Source organism: Pseudopipra pipra, chromosome 2, assembly GCF_036250125.1.
Source record: "Pseudopipra pipra isolate bDixPip1 chromosome 2, bDixPip1.hap1, whole genome shotgun sequence".
NCBI lineage: Eukaryota > Metazoa > Chordata > Aves > Passeriformes > Pipridae > Pseudopipra > Pseudopipra pipra.
Window position 1 is genome coordinate 92,895,899 of NC_087550.1, and position 23,808 is coordinate 92,919,706.

A 23,808-nucleotide genomic window follows, 5' to 3' on the forward strand; every position below is an offset into this window, starting at 1 on the left:
TTTACTTCTTACTGGGTATTCTGTACTCCAAATCCACTTAATCTAAACTGTTTTCCCCAGCTATGGAGCAGCAGATTTATTTCAGGTCATGGGAAAGTAGCTGAAGTCAAATGGATGCAGAGTTGAGCTCCAACAAAGCAGGGTATACTTGGGTGCTGTGGTTTACTAAGTACAGACACAGAGATTAGTGGCTGTATGGCAAATCACATGAGCTAGGGAAGCCACATATGATGTGGGAATTTCATCCCTCACTTAGGAAACTACAACACCCAGTCAGTAGCAAGAAGAATTATCTTTTTATCTCTTCTCCAGTGCTGCTGTATCTGTGTTTTCTAAGCAGTGGCTATTAACCATTTTGTGAGCAGTTAGGGGGTTTTTTTAAAACTTACTGTCTGGATCTGGAAAAGCAGAGCTGCTACCTTGGCTGGAAATGGTGTTTCTCACTGGTGTTTCTTAATGAACAGATTCACTCATGCCGTTTTAAAAATATTAGGCACAATATATCCACGTACACCTTATCCTTTCTCACTCCTAAAGCACTTTTCGTTCCTCTACGAATTTCTATTCTTTGGCCTTCCTGGAGTCAGGAAGAAAAGAACGTCACGAAAAAAAACTCTAAACACATTTATGATGTACAAAATAATAAATATATTTCTGTCATTCTCGGATGGATAAAGAATCCTTATGGCCCCCACAGGCAGCCAAAGAAATACTTTCAAGCACAAATATTATGGAGGAGTTTCTCCTGATGCTCCTTCCCCACTTGTGGCCTAAAAGTAACAACAGCTGTGGGGTGGTATGTGAGAAGCTGGACTACATTTCAGCACTGATGATACATCAAGCATAGGTGTTGTAGCACACATTTCACAGCCTTGGGAAGTGTGAAGACACTTCAGACTAATTCCTGATAAGGCTGAAAATCTTCCTGGTATTGTTATTTATAAACTCCGCTGCAAACATAGGAAGGGAAGCCTTGCTCATTAAAATACAGGGTATGAGACAAGCAAAGCTTTGAATGCCTCAGCCCATGAAGCATTCTCTGCTGTCTTCATCTGCCTTTGCAAGGAACACCTGCCGGATATCTGCTGGGAGCTTCATACTGCAGAGAAGAGGCAGTCAAGGAGGTTCCTGGAGTGTATAGAGGATAATTTCCTTCATCAACTGGTAAATGAGCCTACCAGGGGTAAGGCCCCACTAGACCTACTGTTTACAAACAGAGAGGGGCTGGTGGATGATGTAGTGGTTGGAGGCCGCCTGGGGCATAGTGACCACGAAATAATTGAATTTTCAATCCTCAGGGATGTAAGGAGAGCCATCATTAAAACCTCTACTCTGGACTTCCAGAGGGCAGATTTTGGCCTATTCAAAAAACTAATTCAAGGCATACCCTGGGAAACAACCCTTAAAGGCAAGGGGGTCCAGGAGGGATGGACATGCTTCAAGCAGGCAATTTTGAGCGCACAGGAACAGGCTATACCAGTGTGCCGAAAGGCCAGCCGGAGGGGAAGACGGCCGGCTTGGTTAAATAGGGAGGTTCTAAAAGAAATCAGGGATAAAAAGAAAGTTTACAGACTGTGGAAAAAAGGGCTGGTTACTTATGAAGAATTTACGAAGAGAGCTAGGTCATGCAGGAAAAAAATTAGGGAAAGAAAAGTGGAATTTGAAGTTAATTTGGCTAATTCAGTTAGGGAAAACAAAAAGTCCTTTTATAAATACATTAATAGCAAAAGGAGAGGCAAGGAAAACCTCAGTTCTCTGTTGGACTTTGAGGGAAATATAGTTAACAAAGATGAGGAGAAGGCTGAGGTACTTAACACCTACTTTGCCTCAGTTTTTAGCAGTAAGACAGGTGGCCCTCAGGACAACTGGCCTCTAGAGCAGATAGACAGAGACAGAGACCTGAATAGCCCTCCTGTATTCCAGGAGGATGTAGTTAGCGACTTACTGAGCCAGCTGGATCCCAACAAGTCTATGGGACCAGACGGGATCCATCCCAGGGTGATGAGAGAGCTGGCAGAAGAGCTTGCCAAACCGCTCTCCATCATCTTCCAACAGTCCTGGCTCTCTGGGAAGGTCCCAAATGATTGGAGGTTGGCGAATGTCACCCCAATCCACAAAAAAGGCTGCAAGCAGGACCCTGGCAACTATAGGCCTGTCAGCCTGACCTCGGTGCCTGGCAGGGTTATGGAACAGATCATCCTGAGTGCAATCACACAGCACCTTCAGGATGGACAAGGGATTAGACCCAGCCAGCATGGGTTTAGGAGGGGCAGGTCCTGTCTGACCAACCTGATCTCTTTTTACGATCAGGTGACCCACCTGGTGGATGAGGGGAAGGCTGTGGATGTGGTCTATCTAGACTTCAGCAAGGCCTTTGACACTGTCTCCCATAATATACTCCTGGAAAAGCTGGTAGCCCATGGCTTGGACAAGTATACCCTCTCCTGGATTAGGAGCTGGCTGGAGGGTCGGGCCCAGAGAGTGCTGGTGAATGGAGCTGCATCCAGCTGGCGGCCGGTCACCAGTGGTGTTCCCCAGGGATCAGTGTTGGGCCCAGTCCTGTTTAACATCTTTATAGATGATTTAGATGAGGGGATTGAGTGTATCATCAGCAAATTTGCTGATGACACTAAATTGGGAGGGAGTGTCGACCTGCTGGAAGGCAGGAGGGCTCTGTAGAGGGATCTGGATAGACTTGAGAGATGGGCTGATTCCAATGGGATGAAGTTCAATAAAGCCAAGTGCCGGGTCCTGCACTTTGGCCACAACAACCCCATGCAGCGCTACAGGCTGGGCACAGAGTGGCTGAAGAGCAGCCAGGCAGAAAGGGACCTGGGGGTACTAATTGACAGGAAGCTCAACATGAGCCAACAGTGTGCCCAGGTGGCCAAGAAGGCCAATGGGATCTTGTCCTGTATCAAAAATAGCGTGGCCAGCAGGAGCAGGGAAGTGATCCTACCCCTGTACTCTGCGTTGGTGAGGCCACACCTTGAGTATTGTGTTCAGTTCTGGGCCCCTCAGTTCAGAAAGGATATTGAGGTGCTGGAGCGGGTCCAGAGAAGAGCAACAAGGCTGGTGAAGGGACTGGAGCATAAGTCCTATGGGGAGAGGCTGAGGGAGCTGGGGTTGTTTAGCCTGGAGAAGAGGAGGCTCAGAGGTGACCTCATCACCGTCTATAACTACCTGAAGGGAAGTTCTAGCCAGGTGGGGGTTGGTCTCTTCTCTCAGGCACTCAGCAATAGGACAAGGGGGCACGGGCTTAAGCTCCGCCAGGGGAAATTTAAGTTGGATATCAGGAGAAAATTCTTTACAGAGAGAGTGATCAGGCATTGGAATGGGCTGCCCAGAGAGGTGGTGGATTCACCATCCCTGGAGATTTTTAAACGCAGATTGGACGTGGCACTGAGTGCCATGATCTAGTAAATGGACTGGATTTGGACCAAGGGTTGGACTCGATGATCTCGGAGGTCTTTTCCAACCCAATCGATTCTATGATTCTATGATTCTATGACATCTAAATGCCTACCCTTAAAGGGAAGTCACTATTTTAAGGAGTCACTCTGGCAGCAGCAGGATGGGAATTTCTACCAAACACTTTCATCATAACATAAAAACTTCAGGAATAAGGTTCAGATGCAAAAAGGGGGTGAGGTGGTAAGGGAGAAGTTATATAAAGTAGTTTCCTTTGCACTAGGTGGCAGGTAGGAAGGCTGTGAGCTTCACTGGTCTGAATGTCAACTAACTCTGCCCTCTTGCAGTCTGCCACTGTCACTACCTCCTTCAGAAGTAAAGGATTAAAAGTAAACAGTATCCTTTTCTGCTGATCACAACATCAAGCACATGCAGTTTTCAGATTTGAGGGTTTATGCATTAGTTTCTTTGAATGCCTTTGAAAGCAACATGATATCATTTGCCCAGACGAGAGCAGCATTGATGCCCTGTGAAGGACAACCAAGGTATTATCTCTTGCCAGACAGTGGGCTGGCTCATATTATCAGACAAAATATGGGGATCCAATTATTGTGCTGAAATGTAAGAATTATTTCTATTAATCGATTAATATTCTAAGTATTCTTAATGGGAGCCTTTGTCTGTAAAAGGCATAAATCTGAGTGAACCACTCAGTTGTTCTGCTAGTGTTAGAGCAACACAAACTGTATATAACATTTGAGGCTTGCTAACAGTGAAAATGCACTGCGGTATACACAAGGCTACCCTTGATGCACTGCAGATGTACTCTTAATTAATCACAGAAACAATGTGCTGTTTGCAGGAAACCTCTGATGGATCCATTTTAAAAGGAACATGTACCAAAGAGCTTAACCTTGTCAGGTGAAGTATAACCCTGTTACTAAACAAGCCTGTGGCTTCAGGATTTGTGGGAGAAGATATTCTGGTTAACTGAGGCTTCCTTCTTCTGTGGGACAGCATTGCCTCCTATTCACACCTCTGCCAAGGATTTTCTATGAGACTGTGACCAATTCACTGGGGCAGAGCTGTTTGCAGAGCCTGCCTCTGCCTACGCTCCACCAAGGCAATGCTGGCGGGAAGTCAAGCACAGGCTTGGCACAGGCACCGGCCAGCTCTGCCTGGGCTGGTTTGTAATCAGTTTCCAGTTCTGCCAGTACCCGAGCGTGTTTGTGATGCCACACAGTAATTTGAGCAGGACCACGCTCCAGCAGGAGAAGCCCTAGCCCTGCTGAAGCACAGAATTTTCCCACAAAAAAAGGTAATAATTATGTTTTGCTGAACAACCACGAACTTTTACAGCACTCCAATGGCAGTTGAACCAAGTACAAATCTCTATATTTTTTTCCCTGCCATTAGAGTCGAGCTACTTTTACATTTCTGTGTGGGTGATTGCCTTTGATCCCACAGGGAGAAGGTAGCTTCCAAGGAGTGTGCTGAAACAACTGTTGATCTCCCTTGTGAAATCCCATCTGTTGTCTTCAGCAACTCTTACTTGCTGGCTGAACAAGATAATGTTTCTTCAGCAGTAGCTGTAATTTTCCAAGCACTTTGCTGGGTGCAAAGTCAGGACTTGATTCAGAAAGGACAAGCAGGGATATAATTTTGCTCTCTCCCTTCTGTTTCACAGTGTGTTATGAATTAAGCTGCTGGCAGTCAGGTAGGGCAGAGTCCTTGTGGGTTTCGGGCTTTGTTCGATACCTCTGAAGATAAGAGCAGTGTGCTAGTTTTAAAGCTGGGTTCTAGAAATGGGGAAGCCAATTTTTGGGTACAATTTTCTGTATTATCACTGCACATTTTTGACAACCTGCCATTTATTATTTAAATCATATTCATGTGAATGTTAGTTTATGGTGGAAACTGATCAGCAGAAGCTAAAGTTGGTAATACTTCAGTTTATTAGAAAAAGGTTCTTCACCCAGAGGGTGTCAGGGCACAGGAACAGATTCCCCAGGGAAGTGGTCACAGCACCAAGCCTGACAGCCTTCAAGAAGCGTTCAGATGATACTCTCAGGCATATGATGTGATTCTTGGGGCTGTCCTGTGCAGGGCTGGGAGTTTTACTTCAATGGTCCTCGTGAGTCCCTTCCAACTCAGAATATTCCATGATTCTGTATAACACAGCATTGACTTAAATGAATAATTGAAGGAAATTAAAAGGACGATTGTGATGATTTGGGGTGATTTCTCCTCACTGGTTCTGGGGAAATTCCTTTGGTTTGAAGGGCCGTACCTGAAGTCCCTCTCACTTTGTATTAGTGAGACATTTGGGGTTTTTCTCAAAAAAAAAAAAAAAAGGAATTTTTTTTTCAAAGACGAGAGAAATGTGAAATACACAAACCTAAAACTCTGTCAGAACCAGACCGGCACGTCCTTGCCGGGCAGCCCGAGCAGAGGGAAGCCGCTCCGCCGCCGCCCAGCCCCGCGGGCGCGTAGCAGCCCTGCCCGGCGCCCGGCCCCGGGCACGGGAGGCGGGACCCGGCGGCCGCCCCCGCCCCTCGGAGGCGGCAGGAGAGTTGAACTTGGGAGCCGCAGCTCCGTCCGGGGCCGCGGCCGCGGCGCTGCTCGGCCTGGGGAGCGCCCGCCCGCCGGGGGCCGAGCGCGGGCGGCCGATGGACAGGCGAGAGGACGGGCGGGACTGGGCGTACAGGTAGGGCTGGGGGCATGAGCGGTGGGTCCGGAGCAGGGTCACCCGCGCAGGGAGGGCGAGCTGTGCCGCCCTGAGCGCTCGGAGCCGCCAGGGGCGGCCGAGGGGCTGCGAGGAGGGGAAGCCCCCCACGAACCGGCCACGGCGCGGCGGAGGGCACCGAGCAGCGACCGTGAGACCTCCCTTGCCCGACGGCAGGTTAGGGAGGGCAGCTTCCTTAGAACCTCGCGTCCTGACTCGTTTCGCCTTTCTACCTCAGGAACGGAGTTGAGCATGATATTTATCTGTGCTTGCTGCCTGGGCAGTCGCAGTCGTAGTCGTAAATATGAGGTGTGTGTTCATGGAGGTGTTAGGGGGTTTTTTTGGGTGTTTTCACGTTCTGTGTCTTATGAGAAACCTGTGTCGGGGGTCTCGATGTCTTTTACACCTGTGACTTTTGTGTCGGATACGAGGAGTACACGAATACTAAGGTGACTTTTCTGAACAGCCAACTAGGTAATAACAATTTGAGGTCTCAATATTTAATTGTTCCTCTTCTGATTCATGCTTTACTACCTGTGACGCTCCCGTGAGCCAGTTTTCCCAAGGCTGTGCCAGTGCTGCTCCATGGCCTAATTCCTTTTCCATGAATGAAAGGGGCAGTGTTTTAGGAAGTTAAGCCCCGAAGTCTGTCTTAAAACCTTTTCTGGGTGAACAGACCCCCTCTACCTGTTTAACTTCTACAAAGCCTATGAGTGTCCTGTAATGGTGATAGCTGGCAGGTATAAAGCGCCCTGGGAAGTTGCCATAAATCTAATTTAGCAAAGTGACTTGATATATCAATCTTAGAATCAGCCATGCAGTTCTGAACTCTGTTAGTGTCGTACTGCCTGAGATAATGTGCTATACAGTGAAAAATTGTAAAAGATAATAAGTGTTTTTGGTACGCATATGAAGTAGGTGGATTGATACAAGAACTTGTCTCTTTTTCCAAGTCGTACATTTTCATGAAGATTTCAGAAATTACCCATTTGAAAAATAATTTTTGTAACTTGTACTATTTGTTGTCACTTTTCTGTGCAGAACTGTGTGGAAAGAGAGCTGAGGTCATATTGGAGCTGTTATGCTATACCTTCATGCTTTTCCACTGTTTCTCTGTATTGTGGAGAAAAACTCCTCCCAGATTTCTGTGTGGTCATAATTTGGGTCAGTTTTGCAGGCAACAGATCCTTTGGTCCAAAAACTCCTTGTTTGTAAAAGCAGTGAAATCTGTAAAACTGATTGAACAGTTTGTGTTTAAATTAATGTACTTAAGCAGCTTTGTTATGCTAAATGGAGTGTAATAGTTTGTATAAAATAGGTTTTTGCTGGGAGGAGGGAGTTTTGAGCATGTTTTTTTGCAGCTGTAGGTATGTTGAAACATGTACAAGAATTCTTTTTTATTTTGTAGGGTTGATCCATATGGGTTTGAAAGGCCAGAAGACTTTGATTATGCATCCTATGAAGCATTCTTTTCCAGGTACCTAGTGGTACTCACTAGAAGAGCAATAAAATGGTCCAAGCTCCTAAAGGGGAATAACAGTATACAGAAGAGCTTAAAAGGTGAGCTGTGTCTGCTTATAGGTAAAAGTGCATTATGTTGGAACCAATATAAATGGTATTCAATGGCTTTGTGGTTTGGGATGTTAAATACAATTTCTGTCTTCAAGTGAAAACTGGTAGTGTAAACAGTGATAATACATAAGCAGGTATGCTGTTGTTAGAGGGATTTGATTTAAAGCTTACAAAGGAGTAATCCTTTTTTGGCATATGCTATAGTATCTTATTACATCTGTAACCCAGATGTGGCCACTGGCACTTCAAGATGCTGTTTTGCAGCTGTTTGTTGTGTTGTAATCTGCTCTCTTGAACTCCAGGAATCAGTATGTTAGGGCTTTCAGGTGCTGACTCTTTAACAGTTCTTTAGATTGCTAAGATGTTCTAGCTTTCCTTATCTTTGTTTTCTAAAATGACATCTACCACACAGCTGAAAAGGTGCATAGTAAGAACTGATGATAAATGCCTTATAAAGTGAAGAAAGTAAAATGAATGCGGGAGCTAATGCAACATTAGATACCCTGCTGATGAAGTGTTAATGTCTGCTTCAAAAAGCAAGAAAATCTCTAGTAATGAATTTCTAGTAATCTTGAAAAACAGACAGGTAGAAGTAAATGGAAAGAATCAGAAGGTGCCAGAGAGTCCTGTGGAACTAAAGGGTGGGGTTTTCCTCACACTCTTTCTTTGGGTTATGTTTTCATATAAGCATCTAAATTTTGCTTTTAATTGCTTTCTTTTGGGTGTCTTTTGGAGTTGGGCAGAGTTCTCCAAAAGTATGTTAAAGAAAAAGTGAGTAAAACTAAGTAAAAGTTAATCAGGCATTGACTGTAACATAGCTAAATATTTAGAGCTGTGCTCGAGGTGCAGACTTTGATTGGTGATTCTGATGGTTTTGATTTCTGTTTTTTTTTTTTTCTTGACACCAGGAATGGGATGATAACTAGTGAGAGTTTTTAAGTGTAACAGTGTATTTTGTGTACACATATCCATTTTAAGTCTGAGAAATCCCAGAAAATGTAGGTTTGAGCTGTAGCTGCTAGATCATATGCTGCTAACCAGAAAGTATCTACTTCTACTGTCTTATTTTTCTTACAAATGTAAAGAAGCTTTTGCTTAGGGTGTCAAGTTTGAATATAGTGATAACTTCGTGGTATTTTGAACTGGTGAGGATTTTGAGATTCTGCAGAACTTAGTCTTCTAGTTGTTATGGAAAAATAATCTCAGGTTTTGATTTATCTCCTCCTCTTAAAATGTGTTAATGGTAACAGTGGTAGCTTTTAGAAATTTCTGTGAGTTCATTTCATTTCTCTTTGTGTTCTCAGTTCCAGCAGTGTAGGCACAGAATGTTACTGTGATGCAAACAGTGCAAATGCCTCTGGTCTTATTTTGGAGCCAAAACTTTGCCCCAAACTCCACCAAGTTTCAGATGGTCATGCTGCCTTACCAGCCTCGTAATGACAGTAACCTTTAGCGTGGCTTTAATTGTCTCTAACAGGCTGCTCTGTGTGAAAAAGGGGATTCTGTAAATCCACTGGGTGGACATGGGCAGTGGCTCTTGAATTTCACAAACCCTTGTGGTCTGGTGCATCATCTGTGACATTGGTAACTTTTGCCAAAGATACTTGTATTTGTAGGCTATGCATTCTCATGTACATATGTAATATGTAATTCTAAGGAGAGTGACAGGAATAAGCAATGTTGAGGAAATGGAGTTCGAGTGTAGATTCAAAGTTATTACAAACAGCTTCCCGCATTATCCTCAACTGATACCTTGGAGGAGAGTGAAAGGTTGACCTGTGCAATTACTGATTTTTAAATACTTTCCTTCTTATATCAGTGTTAAGATTGAAGTCCATTGCATATGCACATGGAATTGTGTAAGCAATTGTTTAGGTGTGTGCTTTACTCTGCAAGATGATCCTGCCGTGATTTCCTCGCAGGCAGTTGGAGAGCAGAAGGTCTGCTTGGTTATGCACTGAATTTCCCTCCTCCAATCCTTGATCGCTCTGAAGCTTTGATCAGGAGCTGCTGGCTCTGCCATAAGCTAGAACTGAGAAGACTATTTAATTTGCCACTTCCCTCCCAGAATGCAATAGCTGTGATCCCATGTTTTGAGTTCTATCAGGGCCGTTTCAAAGTGTCTTACTATGAGCAGACATGAGAGAGGCATTGTACATGTAGTAGCTCAGAAGTTCCACACCCATTTGTCTGTACACAGAGAAGCTCATAATTTCTGTCTGGGTGAACAGGAAGAAGTGAGAACTTATGTTAATTTTCCAGTTTGGAAATGTGGTGTGTTCACATGCTACTGTGTCTGCCTCATATCCAGTGTGGTATGTATGTATATAATTCTGTTCTACTATAAAGAAAAATAATTAGAGGAGGTTTATAGCAATGGTAATTAGGCAGTGTATCCTGTTGTTCTGTATTACAACCTGCTGGCAGGGTGGGTCAGGGAATTTTGGCTGACGGTTCCTTTCACTCACTCTCCAGTCTCTTTGTTATTTTTTTGGTATTTTGTTTCTCCCTCTACCCTTGTCATCTTCACGTAGTTTCCACTGCACTTGAGAACTTTTAGTCATTATTCATCACTTGCCTCCTTTCTCTCTCCCTCTGCCACTACTGAGATCCTCTTAATGTTATCTCTTCTCCATTCAGCTCTGTCTTTATGGGACCAAAATACAGCTTTTTGCTCTGGCTTGCTTGCAAGTGGGCAGCAAACTGTTTGACATAATTGCTCAAAGTAGCCTAATTCTGACCAAAATTGTGCCACATGACAGAATTTGGCTGTAAGTGGATTGGTCAAAACTGACCAGTAGCAGAAGATGCTTTCTGGTCTTTGATAAAATACAGTGAAAGGTGAAAGTAAATGTACTAAACAGTGTTTTTAACAGGAGCACTTCTGTTCCAGCCAGAGGCTGGAGGAAGGAGCTTCTTAGAAAATCAGTTTTTGTGTTTGACTGGAACTTGAACGTTTACAGGCAGAAGTCTGCTTTGTTTCTTCTGTGATGTATTCATAAAATAAAATTTTCAGTTCTTTTGTAGAATTCTTCTGGGGCCCAAGTTTGTTTGTTTGTTTCCTTAGCATGCAACAGTAATTGTTAGTAACTGAAAAAGTAATAAGTGCAGATGCTTCTCAAGATGACACTCTTCTAATATTTTTAAGATGAGATAGCTTTTTTTTTAAAATGGTTTTTTTTGCTGCATAAACCTAGTCTGTGTTGTAGAGTGAAACAATGTTAAAGGGGCAAAAAGGTAAATACAACTTTTATCTAGAAGCAGAAGCCATCAAAATTCTTATATTCTACCATTAAATGAGGACAGGCAGGTGTGACTTATATCTTGCTACTATAAGTAGTGCACAGTATTAGAAAAATGTTATTTTCTGCATATTTGAAGTTACTTTTAGACTAAAGTAGCACTTTTAGACTACTACCCTATCATGTACCTGTTTTTTCTTGTGACAAGAAAAACACATTCAAAAAGTGTGACTCTAAACTTGTAAAACTCACTAAGTGTCAGAGATAATTGGATTATTAAAAGAGGAGGTTTTTTGCTTAAAAATTAATGTTTCATATTGCCCCTGTTCATAATGAACAGAGGAAAAATTTTACATAAAAATATTTCTTTACTATGTGTGTTTTAAAACTTAGATTACGTTGTGTACATTCTGGTTGTCCTGAGCATGATTCTGTGTGCGGATACTCAGGACTGGGTGTTATTCAACAGTGCTGCTTCTGAGATCAAGCCCTTGGTTTACAGTTGGCATTGGATGCGTGACTGGAGACTCATGCACGATCTGGCTTCATCTGTGAAAGCTTCTTAGGTGTTAGAGTGGGAGGATATTCTGCAGTTGGATTTTGTGGGCTTTTCAGTTCCTGAGGTTAATGTGGAAAAAAAAGCAAACCATAAGAACATATTTGTATAAAACAACACAATTTTGTGCATAGAATATGACATATATGAATAATATGTTTATATATAAAATTGCAACTGTCCTTGTTTTCAAAACTGCTTTGCTGCTCCTGTGCGCCGGTTTGCAGATTCTAGCAAGTATGATAATGGTGGGAGGACAAAAAGCACCATGTAAAGGGCTTTTTCCATTCCTCAGGGAGTGGGGGAGCTGGGTCAGTAGTCACTTGGGATGATACAAGCTTCTGGCAATTAGCATGAGAACGATGACACTGAGGAATAATGAGTGTATGCTGTGCTGCAGGGCTGCTTTCCCCTTGTGCCACTGTCCCTGCTTCTCTTGAATTTAATGTGTGTTGTTGGATGTGGATGTTGGCTATGCTTCCAGAATTTACAGTTGTTCCAGAAAAAAATACCATTGGAGTTTTGTGTTAAAATATGATCATATCCAGTATTTTAGCCAATAAGTTTGCTCCTAGAGACATTTACAAGGTCATCTGAATGTCTCTTCTTGTTAACCTAAATGGGACTGGTTCTTCATACTCATTCCTATATTTGCTATATCCATCTATAGGATTTCTTGAGCATTAGAGTTCAAAAACTTGTAAAAAAAGATGATGTGAGAATTATTAAGCCACCGTGGAAACAAGTGAGTTATTTCCAGTCTGTCTGAAAGAAGGTTGTAGTTAAATTTACTTTACAACTGCAATAGTAGAGACTGTAACTCATAGTATAGATCCTTATCAAAAAGATAAACAAAAACTACCCTGAAGGCCAAGTGTTTATTACAAATTTATTTCTTTGAGGGAAAGTACCAGATTTTAGGTGGGTGAAACGCCCATTATATGTGCATAGATTTATCTGTTGACACTGAGGAAGCAGCTTTGGTTCCTAAAGGATAGGTGGCTGCAATTAGATGGAATGTATTTAGGTCTGTCTGAGTTGTAAAACCTTGTTTAAGTCTGCTGTTTTTAAGGCCTTTAATTTAGGCAGCATTTACTTTGACTTACAGATCTTCGTGACTGGATAAAACCTGGCTAGGTAATGATACTTTGTGTGTGTAATAAAAGTCCCGACTCTCATTTGAGTCTCATAGAAGTTAGGGACGAGAAGTTGATGCTTTAATTCATAATGTCTCATTCATTTAGTAAGAAATGTCTGGTTGCTTTATCATTTTATTCTCCCTGAAAAAAAAAAAAAAAACCAACAGAAAATCTCAAACATTCAGCTGCTCTTTTTGGGTCAGAAGAGGTAATGCTGATTTAGGATTATGTACCAATGAGCAGCATTGGCTCCATATTAATATTTTTCATACCATTCCCAGGAGGAAGCTGCTTTGGGTATCATTAGCCTGATGCTTCTTCCTGTAATCTTGCATCCCAGTTATTTAGACTGAATCATTGGCTTTAAAAAACCTAAAGCACACCCTAATGATGAATATGATGCAGGAGATAAGAGCTACTTTAGATTTGAAAAGACTTCCCCGGTTATTCCAGGAAAAATCATCTGCTGCTCACTCACATCTCCGGTTCTTCCAAGGGGTCCTTTAAACAGCAGGCACATATTTCATATTCCTCAGTTTCAGCCATGATTTCAGTGGTGAGATGCTAAGCTGAAACCCTGGGGTGAGTTAACATAGTGATTGATACTAGAGCATAACTAAAAGGAAAGAGCTGTCATGTCAGAGGCCACTGGTAATGTAGGAAAAATCAGTGCTCGTCTGAATGAAAAAGAACAAAGATCAAGGGCAAACTTTGCTGTTCAAATCTCCATCCAGAAAGGAAGAAGAAGAGGAAAGGATTAAAGATTCTAGTGGGGGAAGAGAGGAGGAAGGAGAGCCTGAGTCTGGAGATCTGTGTGGTGAGTCTGAGTGACAGGAATTTAGTAGTAAATCTAAACTATACTGTGCAGCTGAGAAGTAAATGCTTGTCCTTAATGGTAGCATAGGAAAGAAAACATAATAATCTCTAATCAAGAGTTTTCCTATGACTTCTTAACTTTTGGTTGCTCATTTCCAAAAGAATGATACAGCTGGATTTTTTTGTTTATTTAAAAAAGGAACAAACAAAACCAAACTTCTTGTTTTACAGTCAAGAGATATATCAGGAAAGGCATCCCCAATGAACACCGTGCATTGATCTGGATGATTGTGAGTGGGGCCCAAACCAACATGGAAGAAAACCCTGGATATTACCACAGGCTGCTTGAAGGAGAGAAGAATGACAAACTGCTTGAAGCAATCAAAACAGGTTATTGTCTTGATAATACAGTTTATCCGTGTCATCCATCCTATGTCCTAAATGTTAGAGATCAAGTTATGTCATGGAAAACTTAATGTTTCTGTAGTAGTGGTTTAAGTGCTGAATTAATGTAAATTAGATTAACCATAAGCTCTTTACCAGCACAGATCTCTCCAGGTTCATCATGTGGTTAAAAGCATTAAGGAATGCATTTAAGGAAGATTAGAAATTATTTGGGAAGGAACAAACTAGAAAACAGTATTATGTCCTAAGTGATTGAAGAGTTATAACTTTGTGCCATGAGACCTGCCTTTGAGTTTGTTTCTCCATATTTCTTTTCCAGTAGGATACTGGAGAAGCAGCAGGGATTGTTGAAGGTGTGGTACACAGTCCATATGAGGCAGGTGGAATATGCTAGGATTTCAGCTTGAGGAAAAAGACTGCTAAGAAAAAGCTGTTAATAGATTTATATGAATTATAAATGGTGCAAAGAGGATGAATGGGGAGCAATTGTTATTTGTTTCTCGTTACTTAGGAACCAAGGATACAATGAAATTTGCCATATCACTGCCTTGTGGTATTTGTTACTGTGCTGCAGAGATTAGAAGAAGCATGAACTAGTTTAAGAGGGAATTTGATAAAATGACAGGTGGAGGAATCCACCTGGTACACAAAATACTAAACACTAAATGCAAATCCCTGGGAGAAGTGGAGGAGGTGAAATACCCCTCCTGTACTAATCCAGTTTCACGTGCGCTTTCTGTGAGCTTGGATCAGTGGCCAATACTGGTGACAGGGAATAAGGGCAACCAGACCTTAGATTGAGCCACTGGGAGTAAAAAGAGGCAGCAGGTAAGGGCAAGGAAGTAGAGGTTTGATGTAATTGATGTTTGTCCTGAAACTAGTCAACCTGCTACAGCAGAGCTTTTATAGAGAAGCTGATGTTGGCTGAATTGCCCAGTTAATAAGTCCAGAGGTTGGGCTGCGCTCCAGACAAGGACAATGCTGAGGTGGTTTGGTTAGAATGGCAGGTACAGTTGTTGTCTTCTTCCTCTTGCAAAACCCAGGTATTTAAAGTTTGGGCTGTATGGATTTTTATTTGAATTAGGATAATCATCTGAACACTTGCAGTTTATGCTGAGTTTCTTCTCTGCCTCTCCCTGCAACAAGCAGCACTTTGGGCTTTTGGGACTACACGCCTTAGTAAGGCATTTTGGAGCATAAACTTTCACGTTCCTATGAATATGAAGACTAGCCAGCCTTATGTCCTGCTCAGGATTTGAAACAGTAGAGCTCTAACTATGAATACAGAGAGAGCTACTAAGATGACTTTCTAAAGTCAGCCTCGGTAAGGGCCTGGAGAAGGTTCAGACTATTCAGTTGGGGTACAATTGCTGCAGCAGAGTTGAAAACAATTTCTTTTCCAGTACTGGACAAAGACATGAAGGGTGATGTCGTGTCGGTAGGTGGCTTTTTGCACAGGTTAAAATGAAATAAAAATATTTTTGTGGGGGAGGAAAAATATTGGAAGAAGATAAAGATCTGTTTGTGAACTACTGAGGAAAGAGACTTTTGGAAGAGCTAGTGCATTGATTGGAAAACTGCAGAAGAGAAAATTTAAAGTGAGGGAAAATATAAAGAAAAACAGCTTGTAAGATTTTATTGAAGGAGTAAAAATAAAATGAGAACCTCGGACTCCAGAGTGGTAGATTTCCCTTTAGAAAGGAAGAAACAACGTGAACATAGAAGTGATGGAAGGAGGAAAGTACTTAAGGTGAATGGAAAGTTTGTGTTTAATGTATTTAATGAATTCGGTGCTCCTGATGAGTGTGCAAATTTTATAGTGCGATTTAGCTGAGAACTGTTTCAGTTTGAATTATTGTCTGACATTGATTTTGGTTTTGCCTCTTATTTTCCCATTACTGTAGTTGTTTTTAACAGTAGACTAAGGTAAGATGTGGAATCCTACTGCTGTTCACTTTTCATGGTTGCAGTTTCCAAAATCTTCACACAAATGTGCTGTGTTTAGTCCCACATTCTAGCTGTAAAGTTACAGCCCAGCACAATGCTGTGCTTTAAAAACAAGGGAACAGCAGCAACACTTTTTTTTTCCAGGGGAGGAGCAGGAGGACAAGGTCAGTGAAAGACTTAATTTCAAATTCAATTTAAAATGTGTAAGAGCCAGTGTGTCCTGTTTTGTTTACGTACCCAGAAGCTCCCAACAATATTCATGTATGTTTGGGACTGGTTTTCATATGGGAGAGTCTTTAATGGTGTATAATAAGGTTAAAAAAGGTAAGGTAGACTGTGTAAAGAAGTGGTCTAATCTTTAAAGAAAAGTCTGATTAGTAATAAACAGAAGTCTTTCAGCTAATTAAATCTTAATCTGTTCTTTCACCAGTTTTGACCTTTAACTTCCTGGTTCTGAACTGATGAACCGTATTGCTGATTTCTTTTTTTTATATAGTATTTGCTGTTTAAACATTTTTTTTTAAAAAAAGAGAAATATAGGAGAGAGCAGGCTTCATATTCCAAGCATAAAAACAAGAGTGTGGAGAATGCAGGTCTTTAAATTTTGATGGAAGTTTTCATGTCTTAGTTTATGTGCACATTCAGAAGGGCATGCGTTCCTACTATTCTTTGTTGTTCATGTCCTATTATAGTAAAGTTTAGTAGGAGAAATGATGTTGGCAGGATAAAAAGTGGCTGTCCTTCTAATTCAAAGCTATGTCCTGGTTACAAAAAGGCTGGGGGGTAAGTTGTCATGTCTTCCTTGCAGTAATCTCCCCTTAGGCTGGGCCTTTGAATTTCAGCATAGATGTGTCTGTGCAGCTAATATCGGCGTTTCCACTTATATGTTTCATGAGGAGTTGTAGGGGCTGTGAAACCCAAGGTCTGATATTTATCAGAGAGTCCTCTGAGCCTGTACTGTGCTGTGTGACTGCTGACATAAGGATCTGACTGTGTGATGGTAGTTGTAGGATCCTAGTTGAGTTTATGGTGGGTTCAAAAAAGTAATTCAAACAATAGTCATTGCCATTTCACTGGAGACAGGGAATATTTTATTATCAAAGCACTAATAAGCTTCTCTGAATGTTAAACAATTAGTGAAGGTTGGGAATTTTCACATGAGTTTTGGGCATTTAACCATGCAAGAGGAAGGGGAATAGCAGTGTGAGGTCTTCAGGCTCTCTGTAAGAGGAGCCATATCAGGTCATATCCAAATGGTTGCCTCCTCTGGTCTTTGGTCAACCAGAACAGCTAAAGGGAGAACTGGAGGAGTAAAGTGTGTAGTGATACTTCCTCAGGATGTTTTTCCTAGTCTCAGGTTATCTGATGTTTGCAGAGTTTCTGAGACATATGTGGCCTTCTTTGCGGCCTTCTTCCTAATTCTGTGCTCCCATACCTAAGTTGTTTATAAGCAGTAGATCTGCACACAAGGACATGATAGTTGTAATTTTGGGATTTATCTAGCAGTATAAAGTTCTAATGTTCATTTCTCTGCTTGAAAAGAATTCCAAATTTTTTTAATATATATATTTTTTAATATATTTTTTTTAATAAATAACTTTCCCCCTCCCAAACTGGACTAGTTTGAGGCTGTGTTCCTTTGGATACCAATGTCTATTAAGAATGAAGCAAATCAGTGGCTAACAAGTCAGAGGGTGGGCAGGTAGGTTGTGCAGAGTGTGAGGAGGTGGTGTTTGGAAGTCACCTCTGGAACAGGTGTAGTAAAGTGTGTGTAAGTGCTGAAGCCAAATGAGCAGCTCTTGCCCGCTCCTGCCGTTTGCCACAAGTCATCTCTGACCATTGTCTTACAGTATTGGTTTGTGTGCACCTGTGAGACCATGCCCCGTATCTTCTGTTAAGGATAAAGCCTTCTAGCTCTTGTATCTTGTTTTTCTCTCTGTCCCCTCCCCCTAAACTAAAATACTGTTACTAAATATAAAGGAATATTTTAAATCCTTCATAAAACTAGGGAAGGCTTCCCCCAGTCCTTGTGGGAAAAACATGCTCTGCAATCAGAAAGCAAGTTGGAGCTGATTCTCTCAACTGGAAGCCTTCCTCAGGTTGTAAAATGACAGATGAGTTCAGTTTGAGTAGTCTCTGCTCTGTATGTGACAGACTTTTTGTACTCCCCCCTCACCCTTGGTCTGTATAGCTGAGGAGAAAAGCCATGGCTAAAATGTTAAAATTAGTCTTTTCTGTAGCACCCAGCATATACTTTAATAAACAGTGAATTTTTATTATGCAAATACTATGCTGCTATTCCTACCAAGAAGAAACAAAACAAATCTATTTATCCTGTAACTGTTTGTTGTTCAGGTCCTCTTAAAATGTTGTCTTTTTCCTTGTGTTTTTCTTTTCAGTCACATGAGAGGTGAAGTGAAATGTTTTCTTGTAAATTATTTGTTCACTTTAAAAGGAAGAAATAGAGATTAGTGTGACAACATCTTAATGCTTGTGACTTCCATTACACTCCTCGTGATTTTGGGGAGCTTTCTTCCTTTGGTTGCTTCCAGCTAAACTTTGTGTCAAAGCTGTAACAGACTTCTTCCTTTATGCCGGAAAAGGGTGATAAGAAGTGATAATTCTTAGGACATGGAGATCTGTACAGAGGTACTGTTCCTGAATTTTGTTTTTAACTTTAATCCAATTTAGTTTTGTTGTTGTTAAATATAACCCAAGCAACTATTCATATTTTATTAATAACTCTTGGGTTTTGAAAATCTCCAAAGTTACAATTAGAAGTTTAAGTTGGGGAGAAAAATCCTGTTCAAAAATCAAATGCACAAGTCTGGACTAGTGACCTTGGGTTCTCCCTTATAGACTGAAGCAGGCCAAAAATTAACTCTGCCTGTTTCTTTCCAACAACTAAAGGGTGTTTTGGAGTGAGTAGCTCAAACTTCTATGTCTAATTTTTAGACCTTTGTAAGAAGAGATTAGTCCTACTGTTCAGGTTAGGTCTGAAAGAAATTAATGGTTGGCAATGTCAGTAATTGCATAATCCTTACTTGGTAAGGACTGAGATTGAAGCATGTAAGAATGTGCTTTGCTGTTTGTATATTAAAAATGGCTCTCCTTCTCTATGGTCTTGCACCTATGAAGACAACTCTTCTCATGGTCACATCATGGAGAAAAATTAACTTTTAAAAGGTGATTTTTAAGTGGAAGTCAGCAGTTGCAGGAACAGGGCTGTTTTTTTAGCTGTTTGGGACTGTTTGGTAGCAGTTCAATGAATAAATCAATTGCAAGTTCATCTGATTTGTTGAGAGACTATACTTTCCCAGAAGCACAGCTCATTTCATGCCTCTTGACTTGATACCTTTGGCATGTTTTGTTCCTGTCAGTCTAAATACCTGGTTTGCTTTCATTTAAGCCTTTGCAGTCAGATGTTGAGAGAGTCCAATCTGCAGGAGAATTTCTTTAGGCCTGCTTGAAATTGGTTTCTGTACACTAATAGGATTATTCTTTCTAGGAATAGATTATCCTTGAATGCAAGTGCCCTTTTAGCCAAAATGGAGGTAAAGCTGTTTCTTAAAATAAATCCACCCAAACAACAGTTCAATGCACCATAGTGAAGCTTCAGTTGTACTTCAGAAGAGCTGTAGAAGTTATTTGGAACGTGAAAGAGGGAACAGCTCTTAATTTCGGTCTTTTTTGCTTTTGTCTAGACATGAACAGAACATTTCCAGATAATGTAAAATTCCGCAAAACCGCTGATCCATGTTTGCAGCATGCACTCTACAACGTGTTGGTGGCATATGGGCATCATAATAAAGCAGTAGGATACTGTCAGGTATGTAATCACTGTTCTTTAGACAGTACTGCATTTCAGCATGGTAATTGTTCTTGTCCATTTGAATGTGTGTTTTTCAGAAGCACATCCACAAACTATTCCTGTTTTTAAAATTGCCCTGGGGGAGGGGAGTGGGGTATGAATTGCTTCAGGCAAATTCAAATATCCCTGTGAGTTACTCCATGGCTGTTTTCATAGCTAGCTTGATCATATTTGGCTCCATTTGTTAGCTGCAAAATAAATATTTTAGCATGTATGGTTTTACCAAGATTAGTTGCTTTGGAGAGGAAGTGAGTTTGCCTTTCCCACTTCCTCCCTCCTGCCATCTTTCCCAAAACGGTCCTTCGTATGTACAGAGCATCATGAGATCTCAATTTCCTTTGTTTTCACTGTCATGTTTTTCAAAATACAGAAAGACCAACATTAATGTGACATCATGTTGGGGGCTGGTAGCATTTATTTGGTGCCAGTCTCCCAATATAGATAAGGCAAGTAGGAAGAAAATTTCTTTGAAGTTCAACCTGATACTGCTTTGATGGCAGCTCAAAAAAGCTTCTGTTGTCACTGTCAAGTACTGCAAAGTTTCCTGTGGGACACAAAGAAGATAAAAGCTGATTCATGACAGTCTGACAGTCAAGAAAAAAAGCGTCTATCTTTAAGGATCATTAAGAAGCAGGAATTGTCATAAGCAGAACATGTTTTCAGTTCACTTAAGTCCTCTCCTTTTTCCTCCCCTTCCTCAGCAAGGATATGTGTGCTAACATATACCTCTTGTTAGTTGAGAAAGTTAGTACAGTAAATACAACTGCTCCAAAGTTGGAGAGAAGGATACTTAGATGGACTTAAACCTACACTGAAGTCACTAAAAAAAACTTTTTGTGTATCCCAAGCAGTTTACTCCCATTCTTCAAAAGATGAGTGATTTTTATTATTGTCAGTAAGATGTATTTATTAAAATACAATTTTAATATTTTTATAATAACAGAAGGGGTAGAATTATGAAGACTCTCTTTTGCAAGTGTCAGGCTCCTATGTAGAGGTGGTTATACACAACATAACACATACACAACTTCTAAACCATGGTAGCTTCTACTCAAAGTACATGTCCAATTGTTCCTAAAATGTTTTGGTACATTAACTGTTTAATGGGCTAATGAAAGAAGAAGATTAAAAAAACCTTATGTGGTTTCTTTGCGTGTTTGGTTTCCTGAGAGGATAAGTGTTATTATATTTACTGGAACAAGTGGTTTGTAGACAGCCTTTGGATGACTTAAGCAGCAACAGCTTGTAAAAGCTGCTGGAACTGCAAGTTTAAAGAGTGTTTGGGTCAGGCATTCTCCTCCTGTAGCCTCACTGTCTACCTGCAGGTGAGGTGTGTTGTGTTTGTATTGCTCATCTAATACAGCTGTGTTTTGGTTCTGATCAAAGCAGTTTTCAGTTACCCTGGGCCAGGGCTTTGGAATTACAAAAAAAAAAAAAAAAAAAAGAAAATTAAAAGTAAAGTGTAGACTACTAAACTTTTAATTTTCCTCTCCTTGATCTTTGTTAATAATTCTTGTTAGCTGTTGTCATGCAGGTTTAACAGGTTACTCAACCAGTGGCCTCCATTATTAGATTTTACTTAATATGCACACTTTGTAGAACTGCAGTAACTTATCCCTTAATCAAAAGAAATAAACTGGAAACTGTTAAGATAAGTGTGTACATAAAACCCTTTTTTCTGTTTCAGGGCATGAACTTCATTGCTGGATACCTGATTCTTATTACAAAGAATGAAGAGGAGTCCTTCTGGTTGCTAGATGCTCTTATTGGAAGAATATTGCCTGGTATGCTAAAAACATAGATAGTTGTATTCATATATTGGACCTTGGCTTTTATTTTTGCATTCTTCTCCAGTTTTAGAGGGTTTAGATGTTAAGATGGACTTACCTGGACTGAAGATTTTTCTAGGGTCCTGGAAAAACAGCACACAGGCAAAATTTGCCCATGTTTTCTGGTCAGATTTTAGTTTTGAAGCAGTGGTTTATGTTTGTCAACTTGCAGTCTGTCTTCTCACTTCCTACTTATATCTGTTAGGTAGGTGTCTTCCTCTATCAGTATGAAGCTGGAGAACAGGGCTTGGAAAGGTGTCTGGGATTTGGCACTTCTGTTTGCAGGAATGTAACACGACACACAGACAGTGGTGGCAGAGCAGACTGAAGATGGGAGATGTGCGCAATTTGAGCACCGAGCCTGAAGTAGGATTTCCCAGTGGCTCGGCAGGAGGCAATGTGAGCTTTTTTCAGAGTTTTTTGACAAGGTGGTGGTAGTTCCTGCTGTGTCTCCCTCTTCTGAGTGGAAAATTCTTGGACACTTTACAGCGTGATTTTGCAACAAAGCAAACAAATGTCAAAATCCCTGTCTGTATGGGAAGTTCTTGTTAAGGCTCTGTTACAATCCATGGTGATCTAGGCAGGCTGGTCAATAGAGTCCAGAGGGAAATTCAGCACACCCTAAGCTATAGACAATATCTGCATCTGGTCTGTTCAGTAGCTCTCTGGGTTTCCTTGCCTGGATCTCTGGGTTTGCAGGAGGTGTTTATACAATCAGTTTTGTCCACTGTATAAGCTGAACCTCACTGCATTGGTGAGATACTTTAAAACCAAAAGGCATCAGGCACAGCTATGTTTTGTACTCCACTAAAATACACTTGGAAATGTTCTTTCTTGAGATTTAATTACAGAGGGAGAATGGTTTCATCATAAATTCCCATTAGCATTGCACAGGGCTGACTACAGCTACACCTGTAATGTACATGGAAAGTCTAATTGGAAGACTAGTAGGAAATGGAAGACTAATTCCTTATTGGCCCAGTTTTGCTTTTGCACAGATCTTTATCTCACGTGGTTGGAGGCAGAATTCAGTATTATACTGTCAACTAAGTGCTGGTCAAGGACATCAAGGTTGATACTTTCATTTTTCCTTCTTTCTTTTCTTGTTTAAGTTTAAACAAAAAAAAGGTATAATTTTTGTTCTCTTATTAACAGAAAGGTCTTTCAGAAATGAGGAGGAAGAGCTGAGAGAGTCTTTTCATGTTTTTGAATGACTGTAAGAAATTATCTATTACACTGAATCCACCACATAGGAACTTGTATTTTCCTTGCGAATGACCAGGGTGGGTGGACTTTGTTTCCAAACTGAAAAAGTAGAGGGAGGCAGGGAGTGCTATGAGTTGTTGAATCAATCTGCAAATATTTGACATTTCGCAGCCTTAAAGTTTACTTTCAAGCTATAAAAATAGTCTAAAGAAATCAACTGTGTTGCTTTTGTTCTGCCTTGAGAGCTGTAAGCTGTGCAAACAGGTAGGAGACGGGGCTGCTGTCTGCCACGTGACCTTGTAAAAAGAAGGAATCCTTCTTTTTGTCACTGGCTGACATGGGTGGATGTTTTTTTTTTTGACACCACTGTGTGAAGGATAAGGCCCTCGGTAAAAGACAAGTTTCATTGTGAAGTGATGTGTGGAAACTTTTGCTGTAAAGCTTCTCAGTAGTCTTATATGTTTTTATTTGAGGCAAGAGGTAGAGTCAGAATTTTATATTTGTTGTTTTTAGTAGGGAACTTAACTCAGTTTGTCATAAAACCTTCGGTTCTTCTTGTATATCTTTCTTCTATGCGTTGCTGATACTGAAGTGACAAAAGTTGCTCTTATTTTTCCCTCTTAGTTGAATTTATCTTAGGCAAGCAGCATTGGTGATGAGAAGAAACTCATAACATTTTAAAAAATATTTTTATCCCTTTTATTCCCACCACCCTCCTATATTGTCCTTGATTTGTGTATTTTTAAAATTAAAAGCATGATGGATAAGATAATTGGCATAATTTCAGTGAAATACTGTGTGTGCATATGTGAGAGAGAGAATCAGACAGACAGACTGTATCAATAAAGAAACTTACTGGGCTAAGTAGTTACTACCCTTCTGTTACTACTGCAAGGTAAGGCACATTTCAGTTTTAAAGCCATGCAGATACTGGTTCAGAAAGCAGAGAAGCACTGTATATTTTCCATATCTTCAGAGGGAAAATTAGCAGTAATTTTTGTTGGATGCTAACAGTTCGATCAGCCAATGTTTTTTCCATTAGTTTCATTGTGGATGCTCTTTTCTTGATCTGTTTACATTATAATCTCC

The 23,808-nt window shown here is 40.9% G+C and overlaps 1 protein-coding gene across 2 annotated transcripts in view; it reads left to right on the forward strand.

The window, feature by feature from the left end:
* The first annotated feature begins 5,960 nt into the window (after nucleotides 1-5,960).
* GRTP1 (growth hormone regulated TBC protein 1) overlaps nucleotides 5,961-23,808 on the forward strand; it is a 33,442-nt gene continuing 15,594 nt past the window's right edge. The window contains exons 1-5 of one of the 2 annotated variants that reach the window (XM_064646454.1): nucleotides 5,961-6,118; nucleotides 7,545-7,696; nucleotides 13,693-13,851; nucleotides 19,518-19,642; nucleotides 21,372-21,468. In XM_064646454.1, the coding sequence (XP_064502524.1) occupies nucleotides 6,081-6,118; nucleotides 7,545-7,696; nucleotides 13,693-13,851; nucleotides 19,518-19,642; nucleotides 21,372-21,468 (571 nt within the window). In that variant the 5' untranslated portion in view covers nucleotides 5,961-6,080. The remainder of the gene's footprint in view (nucleotides 6,119-7,544; nucleotides 7,697-13,692; nucleotides 13,852-19,517; nucleotides 19,643-21,371; nucleotides 21,469-23,808) is intronic. The other variant, XM_064646453.1, reaches the window with a different exon arrangement.